Consider the following 19,252-nt stretch of genomic DNA (forward strand, 5'->3'; position numbering starts at 1 on the left):
TTTAGATGGTATCCTTTACGTCTTTGATTTGGCTGAGCCGCCTGGTTATTCTGCTCTTTTTTGTCCCTTTCTCGTTTAACTTTGTACACTGTTTTTTTTTTTTTTTTCCTCTGCTGTTTGTTTCTGTGATGTGCTTTTTTTTTTCCTCAGTATGTTAAAATTTGTCAGTTACAAAAAATTTTCTGTACTATTTTAATTTTTAAACTACAAAGGCTAACAATCATAAGGATCATCAACAGGTAAGGATATTCCTATAATAACCAGTAACTAATGAAGATCAAAACCATTTCCAGATCTGCCGACGCATATGTTCCTGTTTCCAACACGAGAGAGTCGGCTCTTCCTAGAAACCTCAATCCCGAGCTGCATCCTTTTGAAAGGGCCCGTGAGTATACCAGGGCTTTAAATGCAACCAAGCTTGAGAGGGTGTTTGCCCAGCCTTTTATTGGCACATTGGGGGATGGTCACAGAGATGGAGTGTATGCGTTAGCGAAAAACTTCTCGTCTGTTAATAAGGTTGCTACAGCATCAGGAGACGGAGTGATTAAATACTGGGATGTCACTTCCAGAGAGCAGACGTATTCTTACAAAGCCCATTATGGTATGTGTTCCGGTCTGGTTGTCACTCCTGATCAGAAGAGTATGCTTTCGTGTGGTGTTGATAAGACCATCAAGTTGTGGGAAATTTCAAACGATTCCGATTACAATCAAAACTATAACTATGATGCATTGACAAATTCAAATGCTACAAGTACTACGGGTTTAAAGAAGACATTTCTGGCGGACTTTTCGCTCATGGGTTTGGACCATCATTTCAGCGACCCCTTGTTTGTCACCGCTGGTGCCAATGTGAACCTATGGGACATGAACAGGAACAAACCGATTTCAAATCTTTCATGGGGGGCTGATAATATTACGGCTGTTAAATTCAACAAAACAGAAACATCAATATTTGCTAGTACGGGTTCTGATAATTCTCTCATTTTGTATGATACTAGAACCAATTCTCCTACCCAAAAGATCAAAACATCAATGAGGAACAATGCAATTGCATGGAATCCAATGGAAGCATACATTTTTGCAACTGCTAATGAAGATCAAAATTCCTATCTCTGGGATATGCGGTATATGGAAAAATCGATCAATGTCTTTAAAGGTCACGTTAACGCTGTCATGGATGTTGATTTCTCACCAACTGGTAAAGAAATTGTAACGGGTTCTTACGATAAAACATTAAGAATATTTGCTACTGATAAAGGCCACTCAAGGGATGTCTACCATACAAAGAGGATGCAAAGGTTATTTATTACAAAGTTTTCCACAGATTCTAAGTATATATTCTCAGGCTCTGATGACGGTAATGTCAGAATCTGGAGAACAAAGGCAAATGAAAGATCTGGTCCAAAGTCTGCCCGTAAACGGTCCAAGGAAGAATATGATGAAAAACTTAAACAGAGATATGCAGACATGCCTGAAATCAGAAGAATTGCAAGACACAGACATCTACCTCAAGGTATCAAGAAAGATTCAGAGATTAAGGCAGAAGAAATCAAGAGCATCAAACGCCGTGAAGAAAATCGTCGTAATCACAGTCGACCTGGCGCCGTTCCCTACGTCTCTGAACGTGCTAAACCCGTTGTTGGCCGTGTCCACAAACAATAAATATACGGATATTGATTTTCCATTGCTCGCCTTTTCTCCCGTATTGTATATTTATGGATAACTTCAAAGAATTGTAAAATAGAACGACAGAGATCGATGGAAAAACAATCTCCGTCCACTCGATAAGATTTCATTTTTCGCAGTTGGCGTTATCGAATTCCTTCTCAGGTATCTTCTTTTTTTTTACTCTCTATAAAAGAAGCACATAATCTCCTTCAATAGACCCTCCGTGGAATCTCCTTCATACTTGTTTTCTTATACTACTAACTGTCTCTACAACATTGGGCTTTTATCCACAAGATGGGGGGCATCAAAATTTCTATCGATGTACGTACCATTGCATCCCGCTGTGCGGATGTTTGTTTCTGGGGTATCATAGATATACTAACAATCATTTACATGGTATAGAGAGGTGGTACATTCACAGATTGTATCGGTAATTCAGGATCGGGCGATCCGAAAGACGACTATGTTATCAAGCTTTTATCTGTCGATCCTTCCAATTATTCAGACTCTAACCTTGAAGGTATTAGAAGACTTTTAGAACATTTCACAGGTAAAAAAATCCCTAGGGGTGAACCCATTGATACTTCATCAATTGAGTCCTTAAGATTGGGTACCACTGTTGCAACTAACGCTCTACTTGAGAGAAAAGGCTCCCGGTGCGCATTGATTACTACGAAGGGTTTTAAGGATATACTCGTTATTGGAAATCAAAGTAGACCTGATATATTTGATTTATCTGTTCGTAAATTTGACAAGTTGTACGAGACTGTTGTGGAAATCGACGAAAGGGTTACCCTGGAGGATTACGTCGAAGATCCGCAAAATGTCATCTCTACTCCTAATGGTGTTGACTTGGTTAAAGGTATATCTGGTGAGACTGTTCGAATCTTGAAAAAGGTGAACGTTGAAGAAGTTAAATCGATGCTAGGGCTTATTTACAACCAAGGTTTTAGATCAATCGCCGTATGTTTAATGCATTCATACACTTATCCAGAACATGAAGAAATTGTTGGTAGAATTGCCCAGGAAATTGGATTCACTAACGTGTCATTGTCTTCCAAACTTTCCCCTATGATTAAATATGTAAATCGTGCCAACTCATGTGTTGCCGACGCTTATTTGACACCTGAAATTAAGAAGTATTTACAGAGTTTTCAATCTGGATTGAAATACGGCTTGAAAAAACTTAATGATGATGAAAGCAAAGGAGTTTCTTGTCAATTTATGCAGAGTGACGGTGGACTGGTCGATTCCTCTAGGTTTTCCGGTTTAAGGGCTATTCTATCAGGACCTGCAGGAGGTGTCGTTGGCTATTCCAGGACTTGCTTCAACACGGAGAATCCCATTCCTCTAGTTGGCTTTGATATGGGCGGTACATCCACTGATGTTTCCAGATTTGGTGATAACAAATTTGATCATGTTTTCGAAACTACAACTGCAGGTATCACTATCCAATCACCACAACTAGATATTAATACAATCGCCGCAGGTGGTGGTTCGATTCTGTCTTTTAAAAATGGGTTGATGCAGGTAGGTCCTGAAAGTGCGTCATCACACCCGGGCCCCGCATGTTATAGAAAAGGTGGGCCATTGACAGTTACAGATGCAAATTTACTGTTGGGTAGGTTGATCCCAGAATATTTTCCTAGGATTTTTGGTAAAAATGAGGACGAAACATTAGACACTGAAATTACGAAGCTAAAGTTCACTGAACTAACTAATGATATTAACAGAGCTCACGAGAACCTAGATGATAAATCGATTCATGAAATAGCTTATGGTTTCTTGGAAGTTGCTTGTGAAAGTATGGCTAGACCGATTAGACAGTTGACTGAAGCAAAGGGTCATATCATTTCATCGCACAGATTGGTCTCATTTGGTGGTGCTGGTGGACAATGTGCAGTTCAAGTCGCATCAATCTTAGGTATCAAGGAAGTTTTGGTTCATAGGTATTCTTCCGTGTTATCTGCATATGGCATGGCTCTTGCAGATGTTGTTGAAGAAACTCAACAACCTTTTTCAACAGAGTTCACCGATGCAAATCAGGCTATATTATCCGAGAGACTAAATGTATTGAGACAGGAGAGTGTTTCAAAACTAGAGAAACAAGGTTTTATCAAAGAAAATATAGAACTTGAGGAATACTTAAACATGAGATATCAAGGTACCGAATCCGGAATCATGGTTCCTAAAGAAGAAGAGGGGTTCCTAGAAACTTTCAAAGAGATGCATTTGAGGGAATTTGGTTTTCTATTCGAGTCGAAACCCGTTTTGGTAGATGATGTTCGTGTTAGGGCAAGTGGTAAAGTCAGGCAAAGACAGGATGAGCCAGTGGACCGTCAACTACTTGAGTTGCATAATAATGGTGGGCTATGTGAACCAGATCCAAACAGACTAAAATTCATCAAGGAAATTTTCTGGAAAGTTGATGGTAAGTTAAAAGCATTACCTACTGAGATTTACAGATTGGAAGATACAAAAGTTGGAACCTTTATACATGGCCCTGCAATTATTGCAGATGGTACTCAAACCAACGTTGTTCCTCCAGGTGCAGTGGTTACAGTTCTAAAAACACATTTATTCATCCAAATTCTGGATGAAAAGTCAAAGCCAAGAGAAGATAATCCAGACGGTGCAATGGAAGCAGCAAATAGCTCGATACAAATTGAGCCTGTTCTTTTGTCTATCTTTGCAAATCGGTTTATGGATATTGCTGAACAAATGGGTACATCATTGCAGAAAACATCGGTATCAGTCAATGTTAAGGAAAGATTAGACTTTTCATGTGCTCTGTTTGACTCTGATGGTAATTTGGTTGCTAATGCACCTCACTTACCTGTTCACTTAGGATCTATGTCTGCTTGCATTTCTACTCAAGCTAAGCTGTGGAATGGCAAGCTCAAACCAGGTGATATTTTAGTAACTAATCACCCATCTGCTGGGGGAACACATCTACCGGATATCACTGTGATTACTCCTGCTTTTGAAGGTGATGAAATAATCTTTTATGTTGCCTCACGTGCACATCACGCTGACATTGGTGGGCTATTGCCAGGTTCTATGCCTCCAACATCGACTGAATTATGGCAAGAAGGTGCAGCAATTTTTTCTGAATTCTTAGTCAGAGATGGTAAATTTCAGGAGGAAACAATAATTGAAAAGTTATTACATGAACCTTCAAAACATCCAGGATGTTCTGGTACTAGACGGTTGTCTGACAATTTATCAGACTTAAAAGCCCAAATTGCTGCCAATCAGAAAGGCATTCAATTAATTGCTCTGTTAGTCAAAGAGTTTGGCTTAGCTACTATTGATGCTTACATGAAGGCAATTCAAGACAATGCAGCAGAAACAGTCACGAAAATGATAGATTCGTTATTAGAAAAGAACAGAGAAAAGAGTTTGAAATGCACTGATTATATGGATGATGGCTCTCAAATTTCTCTATCGGTTTATAGAGATCAAGAAAGTGGTAAAGTAATTTTTGACTTTGAAGGTACATCTGCGCAAAGCTACAATAACTTCAATGCTCCTTCAGCGATTACTTACTCAGCAATTATCTACTGCTTAAGATGTTTGGTCGATGATGAAATTCCATTGAACCAGGGTTGTCTTAGGCCGATCGAAGTAAAGATCCCTAAATCTTCTCTATTATCTCCAGACGATGGTAGTGCTGTTGTTGGTGGAAATGTTTGCACGTCACAGAGAATTACAGATACTATTCTCAAAACTTTTGATGTTATGGCTGATTCTCAGGGATGTTGTAACAACTTCACATTTGGAAGCGGAGGTAATGGTCCAAATGGTAAATATGTCCAAGGTTTTGGTTATTATGAAACTATTGCTGGTGGTCATGGTGCATCCGCAAATTGGGATGGTGTTTCAGGTGTTCACACCAACATGACAAACACAAGAATTACAGATGCTGAGATATTTGAACGTAGATACCCCATTTTATTAAGGGAGTTTTCGATAAGAAAAGATTCAGGAGGAAAAGGTGTCAGGAAGGGTGGAGATGGTGTTGTCAGAGATGTTGAATTTAGGGTGCCAGTTACTGCGTCTATTTTGTCGGAACGTAGGGTCGTTGCTCCACATGGCATTCATGGTGGAGAGGACGGTGCAAGAGGCGTAAACTTATGGGTTAGGAACTACAAGAATAAAAAGGGGGAGATTGAGGAGAGAATATATAACCTCTCAGGTAGAGCGAGTGTCGATGTTTCTGCAGGAGACAGGATCGTAATTATGACCCCCGGTGGTGGTGGGTGGGGTAGAATAGATAGTATTGAAAAGTCCTCCTCTAACTCCAACAAGAGAACATGGTCAAAAATTGCTAGTGGTTCACTCCATAACAGAAAAAGACAACAGTTAGAAAATTAATTACTTGGATTTGTAAGTTCAATTTGTACCTTTTTTCATATCTATAAATACCATATGTATAACTATTTACAAGATACTTTGAAAATAATCTGTTTATTTACAAGCATAACTGGGCACGCAACTGTTGAGCTTACTCAAAAAGTTGGAGAACGCTATGTAACTTTATGAGCATTTCATCCCATTCACCTTGGTCAGTACTTAAAACAGTGAGTGCTCCACCAGCACCGCATCTATACGTATCATAACCGTCCATATTGTCTAAATCATCGGCATACCTGAACAGTGATCGTATAATAACACTCCAATCAGCATTGTCATTCAAGGACCAGTACCCACAGATACCACTATATAAGCCACGACGTTGGTTGTCTTCCAACTGTTGCAAAATCTCTACGGATCTCTTCTTTGGAGCACCGGTCATGGAACCAGGGGGTAAAGAGTTTTTCAATACATCGATCCCTGTGAATTTATTAGTAAATTCACCTTCTATAACTGAGACAAGTTGATAAATAGTTTCATATTCTTCAACTGACATTAATTCAGTAACATTGATTTTATCCAGAAGGTACAAGAGGTTGTCTCTGATCAAGTCAACAATCATCAAGTTCTCACCTAATTCTTTTGGAATTTTCAACAACTTGCAAGCTTTCTGATAATCAATTTCAGGATTTTTTTTCAATGTTCCTTTTATAGGACGCATTTGGCAGAACTTATCGTTCCAAGATATAAATCTTTCCGGAGACGTAGACAATAGCATGGAAGATTTAAAGTTCAGGTATGCGGAATAAGGTGAAGGATTTTTCTTCACTAAAGCTTTGTAGATCTCCCAAGGCTCGTATTTTTCTGGTAGATGAACAATGGTGTTGTAAGTCAAACATAATTCGTATGAATCTCCTAGCTTCAAGTATTTTTGGCAATCATGAAAAGCTCTAAAATAGACTTCCTTATCTGGAGTGGTAATTTTTGCTTCTCGAGATAACGATTCGACCAAAACTGGTCTAGATGTGTTCCGTGATTTCAGTAAGTTCCTAAGATTACTCAAAAATTGGTCATCACCCTCTTTGATTGTAACTGCGTAGGCTTTCTTCTCGGGTGATATAGCTATGAATCTTTCAATGAAACATAGCTTCGTATCATCTATATTTGACTTTGTACGCTTCTTCAAGTTTTGTCTGTCAACAAAAAATCCTTCCTCGTACGACATATAGCCAATCAGTCCACCCACGAAAGGACAGGTCTTCAATTCTTGATGATTTATTGTAGGATTAAAATAACGCTGGGAAACAAACTTAGCCAAGAACTTGAATATATCATCAACTTCAATTGTCTCAAACTCATTAGCATTCCATTTGTTCACTAGGATTTCGTTGGGAGACTCTGTTGAGTGTGTGATAACAAGCGATTGCTTATTAATAGGCATACCAACAATAGACCATTGACCAGGAGCTGATGCTGAATTCAATAACAAAGTGTCTTGACCATCGGATTGGATGGTATCACAAATTTCGAGGATATCAAACTCAGTGTCTAGTGTTGAACTGATATCAGAATATTGAAACTTGAATAAACCGTTCGACTCAAAAGATTCAATCAAAGGGGTTGCTGAAACCAGATGGTTATCGTGGGCAATCGACCTATCTGAAGCTCTACTTTTAACCAAGTTCCAAAAATTTTCAACGACTTCAAATCCATATTCTGAGCAGATAGATTCAGGGTGATACTGGACACCAAAATGAGGATACTCCCTATGCTGGGCAGCCATCAAGATTTTTACATTATTTTCCCCTGTGAAGAAGGCCAATGGCTTGATCGTTTTCGATGAATCGATTTCATCAACATAGATAGAGTGATACCTCACAGAGTCTATTTTATCGGGTAGGTTTCTAAAAATGGAAGAATGGTCAACCACATCAATTGAATGGATTTGACCGTGAATTGGTTCTTCCAAATAGTCTACCTTGCAGTTATTTGCCAAACATAATGTTTGAAATCCGAGACATATGCCTAAGATTGGTTTATGAATATATTGTTTATAAAGGTGTGGGATAACACCAATATCGCTGGGCTTAGTTGGTGAACCTGGTCCTGGCCCAATCACTATAGCATCAACTGACTCTACTAAAGTATCCAATTGTACAGAATCAGATTCTTTTTCAATGTCGTAGGAATCATTGTGAATAGTAATAACTTGGGCATTTGTGGCTCTACGCACTAAGTCTCTCAGGTTGTATGTAAATGAGTCATATGAATCCACTAGAAGGATTGACATTTTCCAGTAGCTTTTATGATGTAATTATTATTATTATCACCACTGACTACTTAAGAGAGTGTTTTATTTGTTAAGCCGTACAGACCCTTGGAAGAAATAGCAAAAACCGTTCAATGTCAAAAAAAAAAAAAAAATGAATCAAATCAATCTTTTTTAACGCATTTGCTTTGTCGCTCTATGACAGCTTTGCAGTTGTGTAAGCATTGAGCTACTGAATGATAAGTGCTTTTATTCCTTACGACAATTTTGTAGTATCGACACTTAATGTTTAAACAAACTTGTGTTTTTTGGGATCAGAAATGGTCGACTTTATTTGCTTTAATTAGGTTTTATAATTGCAATAAAAAACTTTTGCTAATATTCTTAGTTCTTTCAAAGCTGAGCTTTATTACTATTTGGCTCTATTTATTAAATTGATCTTTTATTGTAAAAATAACAAGATATATTATTCCTCAATTTTCTTTACATTACCTACTAATTATATTATGGAAACTCCTTTCATTTACTCATAAGGAACCAAAAAAAAAAAAAAAAAAAAAACAAAAAAAAAAACAAAACGTATAACTTTTAGATTGAATATACATTCTATTTACCTTTTGATGTGAAAACCGAGGCTAATAAGACCCTCTAATTGATCAAGTCACACAAACACTACTAAAATGCTTACTGGGTAAAGTTTCATCTTATATAGTCAATTTTTATTCCGTTTGGTATCCTTTACACGAATTGCAGACTAGCGGAATAAAAAGTAAATGCTCATTGCTGAGGGTAATTTGACCATTTGAAAAAAACAAAAATCCGAATCTATGAGATATTGACGGGTTTTTCTACATATTGGTACAATTTGGGAACAATACTGAAACACTGACAAATGGCTGAAGCAGTTAGAAAAATACACACCGTAACTACGAAAGTGACACCACCATTTGGGGATGAGTTTCAAATAGCAGCAACACTTCCCCTAGAAAAACCGATCTTCAATGCTTCAAATCGAATTCCTATCACAATCCATTTGAGTAAAACGGGAACAAATACTGAGTTGGGTTGCTACGTCTATACGATTTTGGATAAGAGATCGGGTCGAACGCATCAGACTTTATTAAATAATAGCAACGAAACCTTGGTCGACATGACCAAGAAAATAGGGGCCCTACTCAGCAAAAAGTACCATGTACCTACTTATGTCAGTGTTTCCGGAAATTGGTCATTAGAGGACCTATTGGCTACGATAAAATCTGTCGTTGCATTTATCAATGAATCATATTGAGGTTACATAATACGGAGATTTTCGAATTAAATTAACCCAATATACTTTATAGAAAATAACGACGTTCTACATAAACGATCTATGGTACATGCAACAATATAGAAGGGGATTTTTCTGCTAGACCTATTTAAAATCCTTGTAGGACCATTTCTCGGTAACTTTCTTTTTGCCTTTCTTACCCTTGTTGATTCTCCTGGTTTCGATCATACCCTTGGATTGTAGGTTCTTCATTTGGTCATAAAGTAAATTACCCTCTGGTTTCAACTTCCTTAAAGAATCACTTAATTCGTTACTGAGTTTCACTTCAAGCGGACCTTCGATTGGTTCGAATTTTGAGCCTAACTTCTTCTTACCCAATCTTAGTCTTCTTTCATCCTTGCTCTCACCAGCAGCTTTCTCAGATGTTCTCTTGCTCTTTTCATCAACGTCATTCAAAATCTCCGGCAATTTTTCCAACTCTTTGATTCGAAGTTTGATTTCCTTTAGCTCTGCTTGTAACTTTTGCTTCTCCTTGTAACGTTGCTCCTTGTTTCTTTGAGCCTTAGTTTTAATCTTTAATTTCGTCGCTGGGTTTATAGAGAGCTTGAATTCAGTTTCACTTGCTTTCGCTGTCACATCCTGTGATTCATTTTCGCCACTGGTGACTTCTGGATCTCCATCGCTTCCATCTAGAACGCTCTCATCATTTCCACTATCATCCTCTTGGATAACTTCGTTATCCTCATAGTTGGCAATCAAGTACTGGATTCTATCCCTATACTCTTCTAAAGTTAGTCTTTGATCTTCCTTTGTTTTTTCCTTGAAAAATTCTTGCTCAATCAGATTCCTCCAGTTATCAAAAGATGGGTTATACGATTTACCTGCATGTGGAATAAGTTCTTGTTTCCTGATTTTAATTGGCGCTTCCTTGAGGGTCTTCGGCACGCTTAATGGATGAGTGTAGGACACTGTACTGTTTTCCTTCAAAGGACTAGGTAATTTTTCATATCTCAACTCTTCCTCCAGTTTCGTTCCCCAAACATCATATGCTTCGGACCTGATTATACCTTCCTTAGCCATTCTCTCTTCAGTTTTATCATACCCTTTAACTTTGCCAGCTAGCTTGAGCAGGTGAATCATTTCTTTCTTTTCAACGCCTTGGATCTTATTGTCTTTTTTCTTCTTTTGCGATTTTCCAACCTTAGATAATAACGCAGGAACTTTGGATTTGTTCTCTAAAATCTCAGATGACTTGAGCTTCTTTACATTGGCCCTTTTCATCTTCCTTTCTACTTCTTCATCAGCCTCCTCATCAATCAAAAACAAGTCCTCACTAGCAAGGTCTGTTAGTGCTTTACCATGATGAATGATTTCCTCTCTTTGCTCCTGTAATCGTGCTTCTAGATCAGATATGTCCACATTCTTTCTCCATGCACGCTTACCCTTTCTAGTTTTTTGCGCAACTGTTTGCGGCCTACCAATGTCACTCATTTGAGGTCCTCTTATTAAGTTTTCAATTCGAAGGTAGATGCAAGAGTTGAAATTATCAAAAAGAATAAAAATTTTCAGGAATATCCAAATTCTTCAATAAGGAAAAAAAAAAATACTAAATTCATGAGTGAAAAAAAAAATTATATTTTCTACGAACCCAGAATTTCCTATTTGGGCTGCATAATCCAGGAAGTAGCAGGCAGTTTTCCTTGCTAAGTATCACGTTAACTATTTGCAATCAGAGTTTCCAAAAATAAAACAGTAATTTACTTACGAGGTGCCAATTTCTCTCTTTTCATACTAAGAGATCAACATTGGTAACATAATTGAAAGTGAATGCAATTGGTATTCGATCGAATAAATGTTTGTCAGTTCAGGCTTAGTTCAGAATTATAATTGTTCGAATTACCTGTAAAATCAAGCGAATGAAGGTATATTTTTGGTCATAACGTTGATCTCGAGCATCTGTTTTGAAAAGTTTGTTCTCCACCGAATACCTTTTTTTGATCCATAAAATCACGAACAGATTGACCCCCATTGATGGTCGGTGTATTTTTTAGAAAACAACTTAGACAGGTAAGATCATATCGTTCAAAACATCAAGTATTGAGCCTGCTTTGCCTCACACTCCTAGTAGTAGGCATCTATCGAATATATAACAATATGTTATCAAAGCAAGAAATCCATATAGATCTGAAACCCGTACAAGATACAATGAAAAGTACAGAGGACTACAAAGAAGGTTGGATAACAGACTATCCACAAATCGAAAATATGATAATTTTACCATGCCATTCTGTTTTTGCACCGGAGTTAAACGAAGCTAAAGATTATCCAAAGGATGACAGATTTGCAATAGGAATGGATCCGAATAACTGGCTAATGGCATCGTTCCAGAAGAAATCCAACGATCAGTATTCTTTTATGAAACATATGGAACATGCATTATTAGAGCTACACGCAAACATTGGTAATACTGCCTTAGTAGTATCAGGTGGATTTACAAAGCCTGAAATTGAAAAGAGTGAAGCCTCTAGTTACTTAGATATGGCCAAAGCCGTTGGGTTTTTGAAAAACCCATATTTTCGAATCGGTACAAATATTCTATTGGAAGAACATGCTAGAGATTCCTATGAGAATGTACTGTACAGTTTATCTACATTCTATAAAAAGTTTCAAAAGTTTCCAAAGAAGATAACAATTGTCGGATTTGGTTTTAAGCGTGAACGGTTTTTGTCGTCTCACTTAACTACATTAGGCTATTATAAACCAACTAAGGAAATTAAGGGGATGAAGGATGAGGAAAAATGGCCCGATTCCGTCCATGTTAAATATGCTAGCCAAGGCCCATTTTTAGAAAAATCAGAAAACCAAAGTGATGAGGAATTCAAGGTGTATGAGTCAGAGTTTTGGGATTCGCTTGGAAAGTCGGAAAGAGAAAATGCTCTTGCGCTGTTCAATGTCAATCCATTTGGATCTAGAGGCTCTAAATTGTACGATAAAAAGATAGCAAGAGATCCATGGAACAAAAGTCAAGAAATTACCACCACATACAAAACAAATAATGAGATTCTAAATACCTTGATTGAAATCAATGATTTAGAGTTAAAGGACGCTATGGAACTATACAAACAAAAAGTTGTACCAAGTTTCCCGCTCTACATAGATCATAGAAACGGGAATTAATCAAGCATGCTGTTCAATCATCACTGGTGACTCTCCATCTTCAGCGCCATCTAATAGTTCAATTAATTTGAACTTCCTACTTTTCATTTCATCAATTTTTTGTATTTCTTGTTGTAGGTACTCGATTTCGTTATCTATCGTTTCAAATTTTCGTAAGTACTCTTCATCGATTTTAGAAAATATACCATCACTGACATTTGGATCGGCGTTCTCACTGTCGTTTTTCTCTAACCTTAAAATGTAATCATGATATTTGATTAGGCCTTCTCTGTTACTTATTGTAACCAAGGTAAACCCACGTTTTTTCAACATATCAAATAAAATATCCTCAAAATCAAAACTTATGGCACTAGTCGGCTCATCAAGCACTACCAATTTTTTGTTGTGAAATAAAACTCTTGCAAATATCAACTTTTGTCTTTCACCACCGCTTAATAGATTATCCCAATTGACTTTGCCGTCGACACACCCACCAACGTAACTATCGAAAATATCAACTTTCTCATCATTGATTATTATTTCTTCAATTTTCGAACCTTCCCCGTGTGGGTTATAATCAAGACCAAATCGATCAACGATATAATCTAATCCAACATCCTTCAAGATTCCTTTGATCTTAGAGTCATCATCGCCTCTTTTAATACACACTTTCCAAGATAATGGATAAATGACTTGATCTCTTAATGAACCATTAACGAAATATTGTTTCTGGGATACATAGAAAATATCCGAGTTTGCTGGTTTACTCAACAAACCATTTGAGAACAATGGCCATAGTTCCGAGATGATCCTAATAATTGAGGTCTTACCACATCCATTTTTACCATGGATTATTAAGTTTTCCCCTTGTAAGATTTTGAAATTCAAGTTTCTCAATATTGGGGTACCAAGCGGCCCTTTGATCGAAGGGGGGACAATATCAATATGTTCAAACCTTAAACCAGGGAAATTCTTTTGAATTGTACCACTTTCAATGATTGAACCTGCAGCTTGATTTAGGTAACCTCTAAGTTTTGATTTGGAAGCAAATGAGGATATGTTATAGGTTGAACCAAAACCTCCATTCGGCCGGTACCTAGTGCTATCAAAATACCCATACATAAAGTTGCTATCATGGACTTGATGCAAATTAACCAACATTGTGAAAATCCGGTCAGTTAAACCGTTAAGTTTTGAGATATCTTTGATTGAATACATCAATCTGGAACCTGCATCTGCCATGGCTAGAATCAAACGTTTGTTAACCGTAAATGACTTGATATTTGAAGAAGCAAGGGAAGTTGCGTCTGTATTATCAAATAGTATAGGTAAGCTAGCAAAGAAGTAACCAAATGCGGGCCAAACTGATTTAAGTATGTAGTCTTCTAGCAATTGATACTTGAATCTAATCTTAGTTTCAAAGCTCAAATGTGACATCAATTTATTAAAGATTTCCTCAACTTTTAGTCTTTCAAAAGCAACACCTTTGTAGAATGAGATTTCTTCACAATTATTCATTAAATTTAAGTTGTAGTTGTAATAGATACCTTCTAAAAAGCTTCTTATTTTCCAAATTTTGGAGAAATTAGGAGAGTAATTTCTTAAAATCAATCCCGTAATAAAGTAGTTTAATAGAATACCAGTGATACCTAAACTTCCAATATTATCTCTCAAATAAACAGCAAAGAAAATTAAATCAACGGCAGGTTTTCCAACATCCGTGAATACATTCATTAGCGATTCTGTAAATCGTTTTATATCTTGCGTGACATATTGACTGAAGCTTTCTGGATCTAATTTGTATTCACTTAGAGGTTCGTTGGTATTGAACTGTAATTTATAATAAACCAACTTGGAATCCATATACAAGTCATGACAATATCTGACTAAATTTGTCCTAAAGTTTAAAGCAATTCGCTTTGATAGATATTTTATAGCAGCATTGATATACGAAGCGGGGACGGCAAATAAAAACCAATAAACCAAATCTCTCAAAAAATATTTCACATTGAAGCTCATCAAGTCTTTTGTTATTTGACCATCCAATTTAGTCACTAATAATGTCAACCATGTTCTTGCTATAAGAAATGAGACTTGAAAGACCAACAAGTAAGAATTTTTGTCAAAAACCTTTGGAACAAGTATTAAGTTCCAAATAATTGACAATTTCTCAAAGAACTGCACCTTGATCACAGAAGATTGTTTTGAAACTTCATGGTCCTTCATGAATTTTTTGAAGATCAATTTATCACGCTCATATTTATCGGAATTGGGTAAGGACAATTTGACTTCAATAGTTCTATTTTTATATGGCACATTGATAATTCTCTTATTCGCTTGTAAGTTGGAATTTGCAAAGGGTAATAATGACGATCTAAAATTAAGAAACGATTTTGAGGGACTTGGTTGTCTCTGTGATAGAGGCCTATTTTGCTTAAGTTTTGAGCGTAATAAGTGGAACAAACAAACCAACTGATAAGAGGTAAAAGAACCAAATGTGAATATAATGGTCAAGAAAAATAACCATACAGGCTTTGCATTTGGATTAATATTTAAGAACTTGAGGACTTGAATATACCTCTTCCAAAGGCGTTTCTCATGTTTCACCTCATGTAAGATAAGCTCACGAATACGTTTTGAGTTTATCAGTACAAACTGTAATGCTTGCAACATGTTTTTAATAAAAGTGTGAGTTGCATACATATCATTGTAGATATAATATTGAGCTACTTTATCAGGATTGTAAGGATGCAAGTATATACATATATACGTCAATTACGTATTTAATCTTTTGGTCATTCTACTGATCTCCTGCTGGCACTCTTTCAGGTGTTCTTCCATTCAAAAAAAAAAAGAGACTCCGAAACGTGGAAAGGCAGCCATACCAACGTTTGAACAGCCCTTCTCCGTGTGGGGTATTCTGCCGGGGGAAGGCGGAGGACAGTTTCATGTGGGGATTCCTCCGAGAGCATGGAATTCTAGGCTGAGCCTTCCAAAGAGTGTTGAGCGCGAAAGCCAAGGGGAGAGAAAAGAAAAAAAAAAAAACCCCCAAAAGCTCCTTTCCCGATATCGGCCATCAATTTTTGAAAAAAAAGTGAGAAATCCCTTACTCCCCCCCCCACTTCACCCACTAAGGATATGCCACTTTGGGAAAAGGCCATGCCATGTGAAACGAGCCAATAACAGTTGCCGCGAAACAAATATTACCCTTCCAAGAATGGGAGAGTCATTGATTATATATTATTTGTACATCCTGAGGTTGGTATTTCTCTAAGCATCAATCTGTTCTTCTTATACGACTAATTGGTCAACGAAACACATCTATTACATACAATGTTCACACGTATATCATTGCAAAGACAAGTACCACGGTTGGCATTCAATAACTACCGCTTATTGAATACGTCGTCCGCCTCAAAATTACCTCTGTTAAACGTCAACCTGGCGCCAAAAACTCATAACCCGAATTCTATCTCATTCACTTCTTCAGATTCTTCTCAGCTGCATCCGCAACCACAGTTACAATCATCTTCAAAAAAGTGGTCGAGACACGTTATTAAATCTAGTCAGGAATTAAATGATGAGCTAGATCAACAAGCAAAGGAGGAGGATACAAAGAAACTAGCGCATCCTACGACAGGCAAGAAAACTAGAAAGAGAAGGACGTTGAAACCTTTAAAAGCTCCAATTACATTGACTGAAAATGCCAAGGTTCATTTACGTGCTTTAAACGATGGTCCTGAACCTAAATTGATTAGAATATCCGTCAAAAATAGAGGATGTTCTGGTTTAACCTACCACCTAGAATACATTGACAAACCAGATAAATTCGATGAAATAGTTGAACAAGATGGTATCAAAGTAGTGATTGATTCTAAGGCTTTATTCAGTATAATAGGTTCAGAAATGGATTGGGTTGACAATAAGTTGAGTTCTAAATTTGTTTTCAAGAATCCAAATTCGAAAGGGACATGTGGTTGCGGTGAATCTTTTATGGTATGATGACTCTTGTTCAAGAGTGAAACAAAATGTCTTTGATTTTCTAGTTCTATAAATACCCAGTTCACCTTCAGGATTTCTCTAATAATTTATTCATATTAATTCTTTTCTAAAACATTATTTAATTATTCTATTTATAACGAACTCCACCACATCGCATCAATAAACATTCTTTAATAAACTTCTTCCTTTCCATCAAATAAAATATATTAAATCTCATGTTTACATAAATCTGCAATTATATAGAGGAACTCAACTATAGTATTTACAGTGGTGAAGTTTCCCTCTTCAACCAGTTCCATTCATAAGATTTTTTCTCCAACTTAGGCGAGAACAATTCCCAAATATCACGATGATAGTCATTAATCCATTTTTTTTCATCATCGCTCAGTAGTTTGACATCGATTAATTTCTTACAATATGGTACTTTGGTAGTAGTCACAAATTCCAACCACCCCTCCTTTTCTTTAACTTCTCGCAAATAAACCATATTCTCGATTCTGATACCATACTCTCCAGGTTTGTAGTATCCTGGCTCATTACTGACTAAGTGTCCAGCCTTGATTGTATTTTTATTACAATATGGACGGAATCCAATACCAACCCCCGCACTATGAACAGGCCCATATGAGTCCACTCCATGTCCAGTACCATGCATATAGTCTAAGCCCTTACTCCATAGGAATTGTCTGGCAATACAGTCAATTTGGTATCCTGTAACTCTGTCATTCGGTATTACCAATCTAGCCAATGCTATATGACCTTTTAAAACTAATGTGTAATTCTCAATCTCTTCACAGCTTGGTTCTCCAAAATGTAGCGTACGGGTTGTGTCTGTGGTACCGTTGAGAAATTGTGAACCCGAATCACAAAGATAGATCTTATTTGGATTGATTAAACTTGAACCGACAGCGGGTGGCGAATAGTGGATAATGGCTGCATTAGAGCCGGTGGAAGAAATTGTCTCAAAAGATAAACCTCTGAAATTTGATAACTCTTCTCTGATCTTCAATAGTTCCATTGCTGCTTCATGTTCTGTGATAAATGAGCTCTTGTCAACCAACTCTTTCTCAAGCCATGCAAAATATTTGATTAATGCATAACCATCACTAATCTGAGCTTCGGTTTGGCCCTTTAGTTCAACATCGTTCTTGATTTCCTTCATTGATTTTATTGGCGATTCAATCATCGTGAAATTTCTTGCAATAATACAATTGACCATTTTCCAGGTTGCCTCTTCAGTTAATAAAAGTTTCTTCTTCAGATTATGTAATTCAGTGGCGATTTTTCTGATGTCATACCAAACTTCGTCATAGAGTTTCAAGTTACAGTTGATTTCTTTTAAATAGTCTTGCAAACCATCAAACCTTTCATGTTTATCAGTATATAAGGTTAGATTATCCTTACCATTGATAATCAAATAAGAATAAAACAGCGGATTATACTCAATATCGTTACCTCTCAAATTTAATAGCCATGCAATTTCATCCAATGCACTAACAATTAATGTGGACGACCCATTCTTTGTCATGTAATCATCAAATAATCTATTAATTTTACTAGTTGTTGTTTCACCGGTGTACTTATCATCCAGTTTGAAAATAGGTTTGAATTCTCTAGCAGGAACAGCCTCAAAATCATTCCAGATTTTGTCAACTAAATTCCCTCTGACCGGTATCAATTTGATCTGATATTTCTCGTTTTCCTTTTGTTTCTCTTCAATTAACCTTTGGATATGTTGGACAGAACTGTAAGTAATTAGCCTTGGATCAATACCGATGTTAACAACAGAACCAGAATCTAATGATAACGAAGCTGCATGGTCTATTGCAGACTGCTCCCAGCTAGGTACTCCTGGTGTGTTCATCTTCAACAAAGTCCAATTAAAATCAAGTTCGTTTGCAGCTTGGGTGAAGTATCTACCATCAGTGGCTAGTAAGGCCAAACCTTCAGGTGTTTCGTTCATACTCGTAAGTTCCCTTGTAATGACGGCGACACCAGCTGACCCACTAAATCCAGAAATAAAAGCTCTACGTTGATCAACAGGTGACGTGTACTCAGATTGATGGGCATCCTCTGATGGTACAATATAGACGCCCAAATTAGATTCCTTCATCAAGTTTCTGATCTTTTCCAACCTCAAGCTGGTATTCATATCCTGAACAACTTTACATAGGTTGTCTTCGCTCGTGACTTCGTCAATTACTGGTGAGCGATATCTGCCGGGCGAAGAAGGTGCACTTGAACCTGGACTACCATGTCCATGACCATGTCTATGTGAGGGAGAAACACTGGAACTAGACATCATGCGTCTTAGATACATTGAAGACCGTCTATTTCTGGATAATAAACCTGGAGAACACGTACAGTCATTGCAACGGCCATTCGAATTTGGAAATCTTAAGCCCTGTGATGCCTCCCTGATGGTCGTTGCACCAGCAATACCATTCCGAGACAGCAAGGAAAACATGGACGGTTTGGCCATGTTTACAGGATTGTTTTGTCTGTTTGACATTTTGGGAAATTGGACTCTCCTG

The 19,252-nt window shown here is 37.2% G+C and overlaps 9 protein-coding genes across 9 annotated transcripts; 5 read left to right on the top strand and 4 right to left on the bottom strand.

Annotated features, from left to right (window-relative positions):
• Window positions 1-270: 270 nt before the first annotated feature.
• C5L36_0A00320 (uncharacterized protein) lies at window positions 271-1,662 on the top strand (the record flags this gene model as incomplete). The annotated part of the gene is made up of 1 exon (XM_029463037.1): window positions 271-1,662. One exon carries the CDS (start codon window positions 271-273, stop codon window positions 1,660-1,662), a length of 1,392 nt encoding a protein of 463 aa, XP_029318897.1.
• A 927-nt stretch (window positions 1,663-2,589) lies between these two features.
• Window positions 2,590-6,045, top strand: C5L36_0A00330 (uncharacterized protein; the record flags this gene model as incomplete). Its single annotated transcript, XM_029463038.1, has 1 exon — window positions 2,590-6,045. One exon carries the CDS (start codon window positions 2,590-2,592, stop codon window positions 6,043-6,045), a length of 3,456 nt encoding a protein of 1,151 aa, XP_029318898.1.
• Window positions 6,046-6,175: 130 nt separating this feature from the next.
• On the bottom strand, window positions 6,176-8,314 carry C5L36_0A00340 (uncharacterized protein; the record flags this gene model as incomplete). Its single annotated transcript, XM_029463039.1, has 1 exon — window positions 6,176-8,314. One exon carries the CDS (start codon window positions 8,312-8,314, stop codon window positions 6,176-6,178), a length of 2,139 nt encoding a protein of 712 aa, XP_029318899.1.
• An 871-nt stretch (window positions 8,315-9,185) lies between these two features.
• On the top strand, window positions 9,186-9,581 carry C5L36_0A00350 (uncharacterized protein; the record flags this gene model as incomplete). Its single annotated transcript, XM_029463040.1, has 1 exon — window positions 9,186-9,581. The coding sequence occupies one exon, from the start codon at window positions 9,186-9,188 to the stop codon at window positions 9,579-9,581; it is 396 nt and encodes a 131-aa protein (XP_029318900.1).
• Window positions 9,582-9,704: 123 nt separating this feature from the next.
• Window positions 9,705-11,051, bottom strand: C5L36_0A00360 (uncharacterized protein; the record flags this gene model as incomplete). Its single annotated transcript, XM_029463041.1, has 1 exon — window positions 9,705-11,051. The coding sequence occupies one exon, from the start codon at window positions 11,049-11,051 to the stop codon at window positions 9,705-9,707; it is 1,347 nt and encodes a 448-aa protein (XP_029318901.1).
• A 540-nt stretch (window positions 11,052-11,591) lies between these two features.
• On the top strand, window positions 11,592-12,737 carry C5L36_0A00370 (uncharacterized protein; the record flags this gene model as incomplete). The annotated part of the gene is made up of 1 exon (XM_029463042.1): window positions 11,592-12,737. The coding sequence occupies one exon, from the start codon at window positions 11,592-11,594 to the stop codon at window positions 12,735-12,737; it is 1,146 nt and encodes a 381-aa protein (XP_029318902.1).
• C5L36_0A00380 (uncharacterized protein) lies at window positions 12,738-15,419 on the bottom strand (the record flags this gene model as incomplete). The annotated part of the gene is made up of 1 exon (XM_029463043.1): window positions 12,738-15,419. The coding sequence occupies one exon, from the start codon at window positions 15,417-15,419 to the stop codon at window positions 12,738-12,740; it is 2,682 nt and encodes an 893-aa protein (XP_029318903.1).
• Window positions 15,420-16,049: 630 nt separating this feature from the next.
• On the top strand, window positions 16,050-16,718 carry C5L36_0A00390 (uncharacterized protein; the record flags this gene model as incomplete). The annotated part of the gene is made up of 1 exon (XM_029463044.1): window positions 16,050-16,718. One exon carries the CDS (start codon window positions 16,050-16,052, stop codon window positions 16,716-16,718), a length of 669 nt encoding a protein of 222 aa, XP_029318904.1.
• Window positions 16,719-16,980: 262 nt separating this feature from the next.
• Window positions 16,981-19,230, bottom strand: C5L36_0A00400 (uncharacterized protein; the record flags this gene model as incomplete). Its single annotated transcript, XM_029463045.1, has 1 exon — window positions 16,981-19,230. The coding sequence occupies one exon, from the start codon at window positions 19,228-19,230 to the stop codon at window positions 16,981-16,983; it is 2,250 nt and encodes a 749-aa protein (XP_029318905.1).
• Window positions 19,231-19,252: the final 22 nt, after the last annotated feature.

The sequence above is a fragment of the Pichia kudriavzevii genome, chromosome 1 (assembly GCF_003054445.1).
Source record: "Pichia kudriavzevii chromosome 1, complete sequence".
Lineage (NCBI taxonomy): Eukaryota > Fungi > Ascomycota > Pichiomycetes > Pichiales > Pichiaceae > Pichia > Pichia kudriavzevii.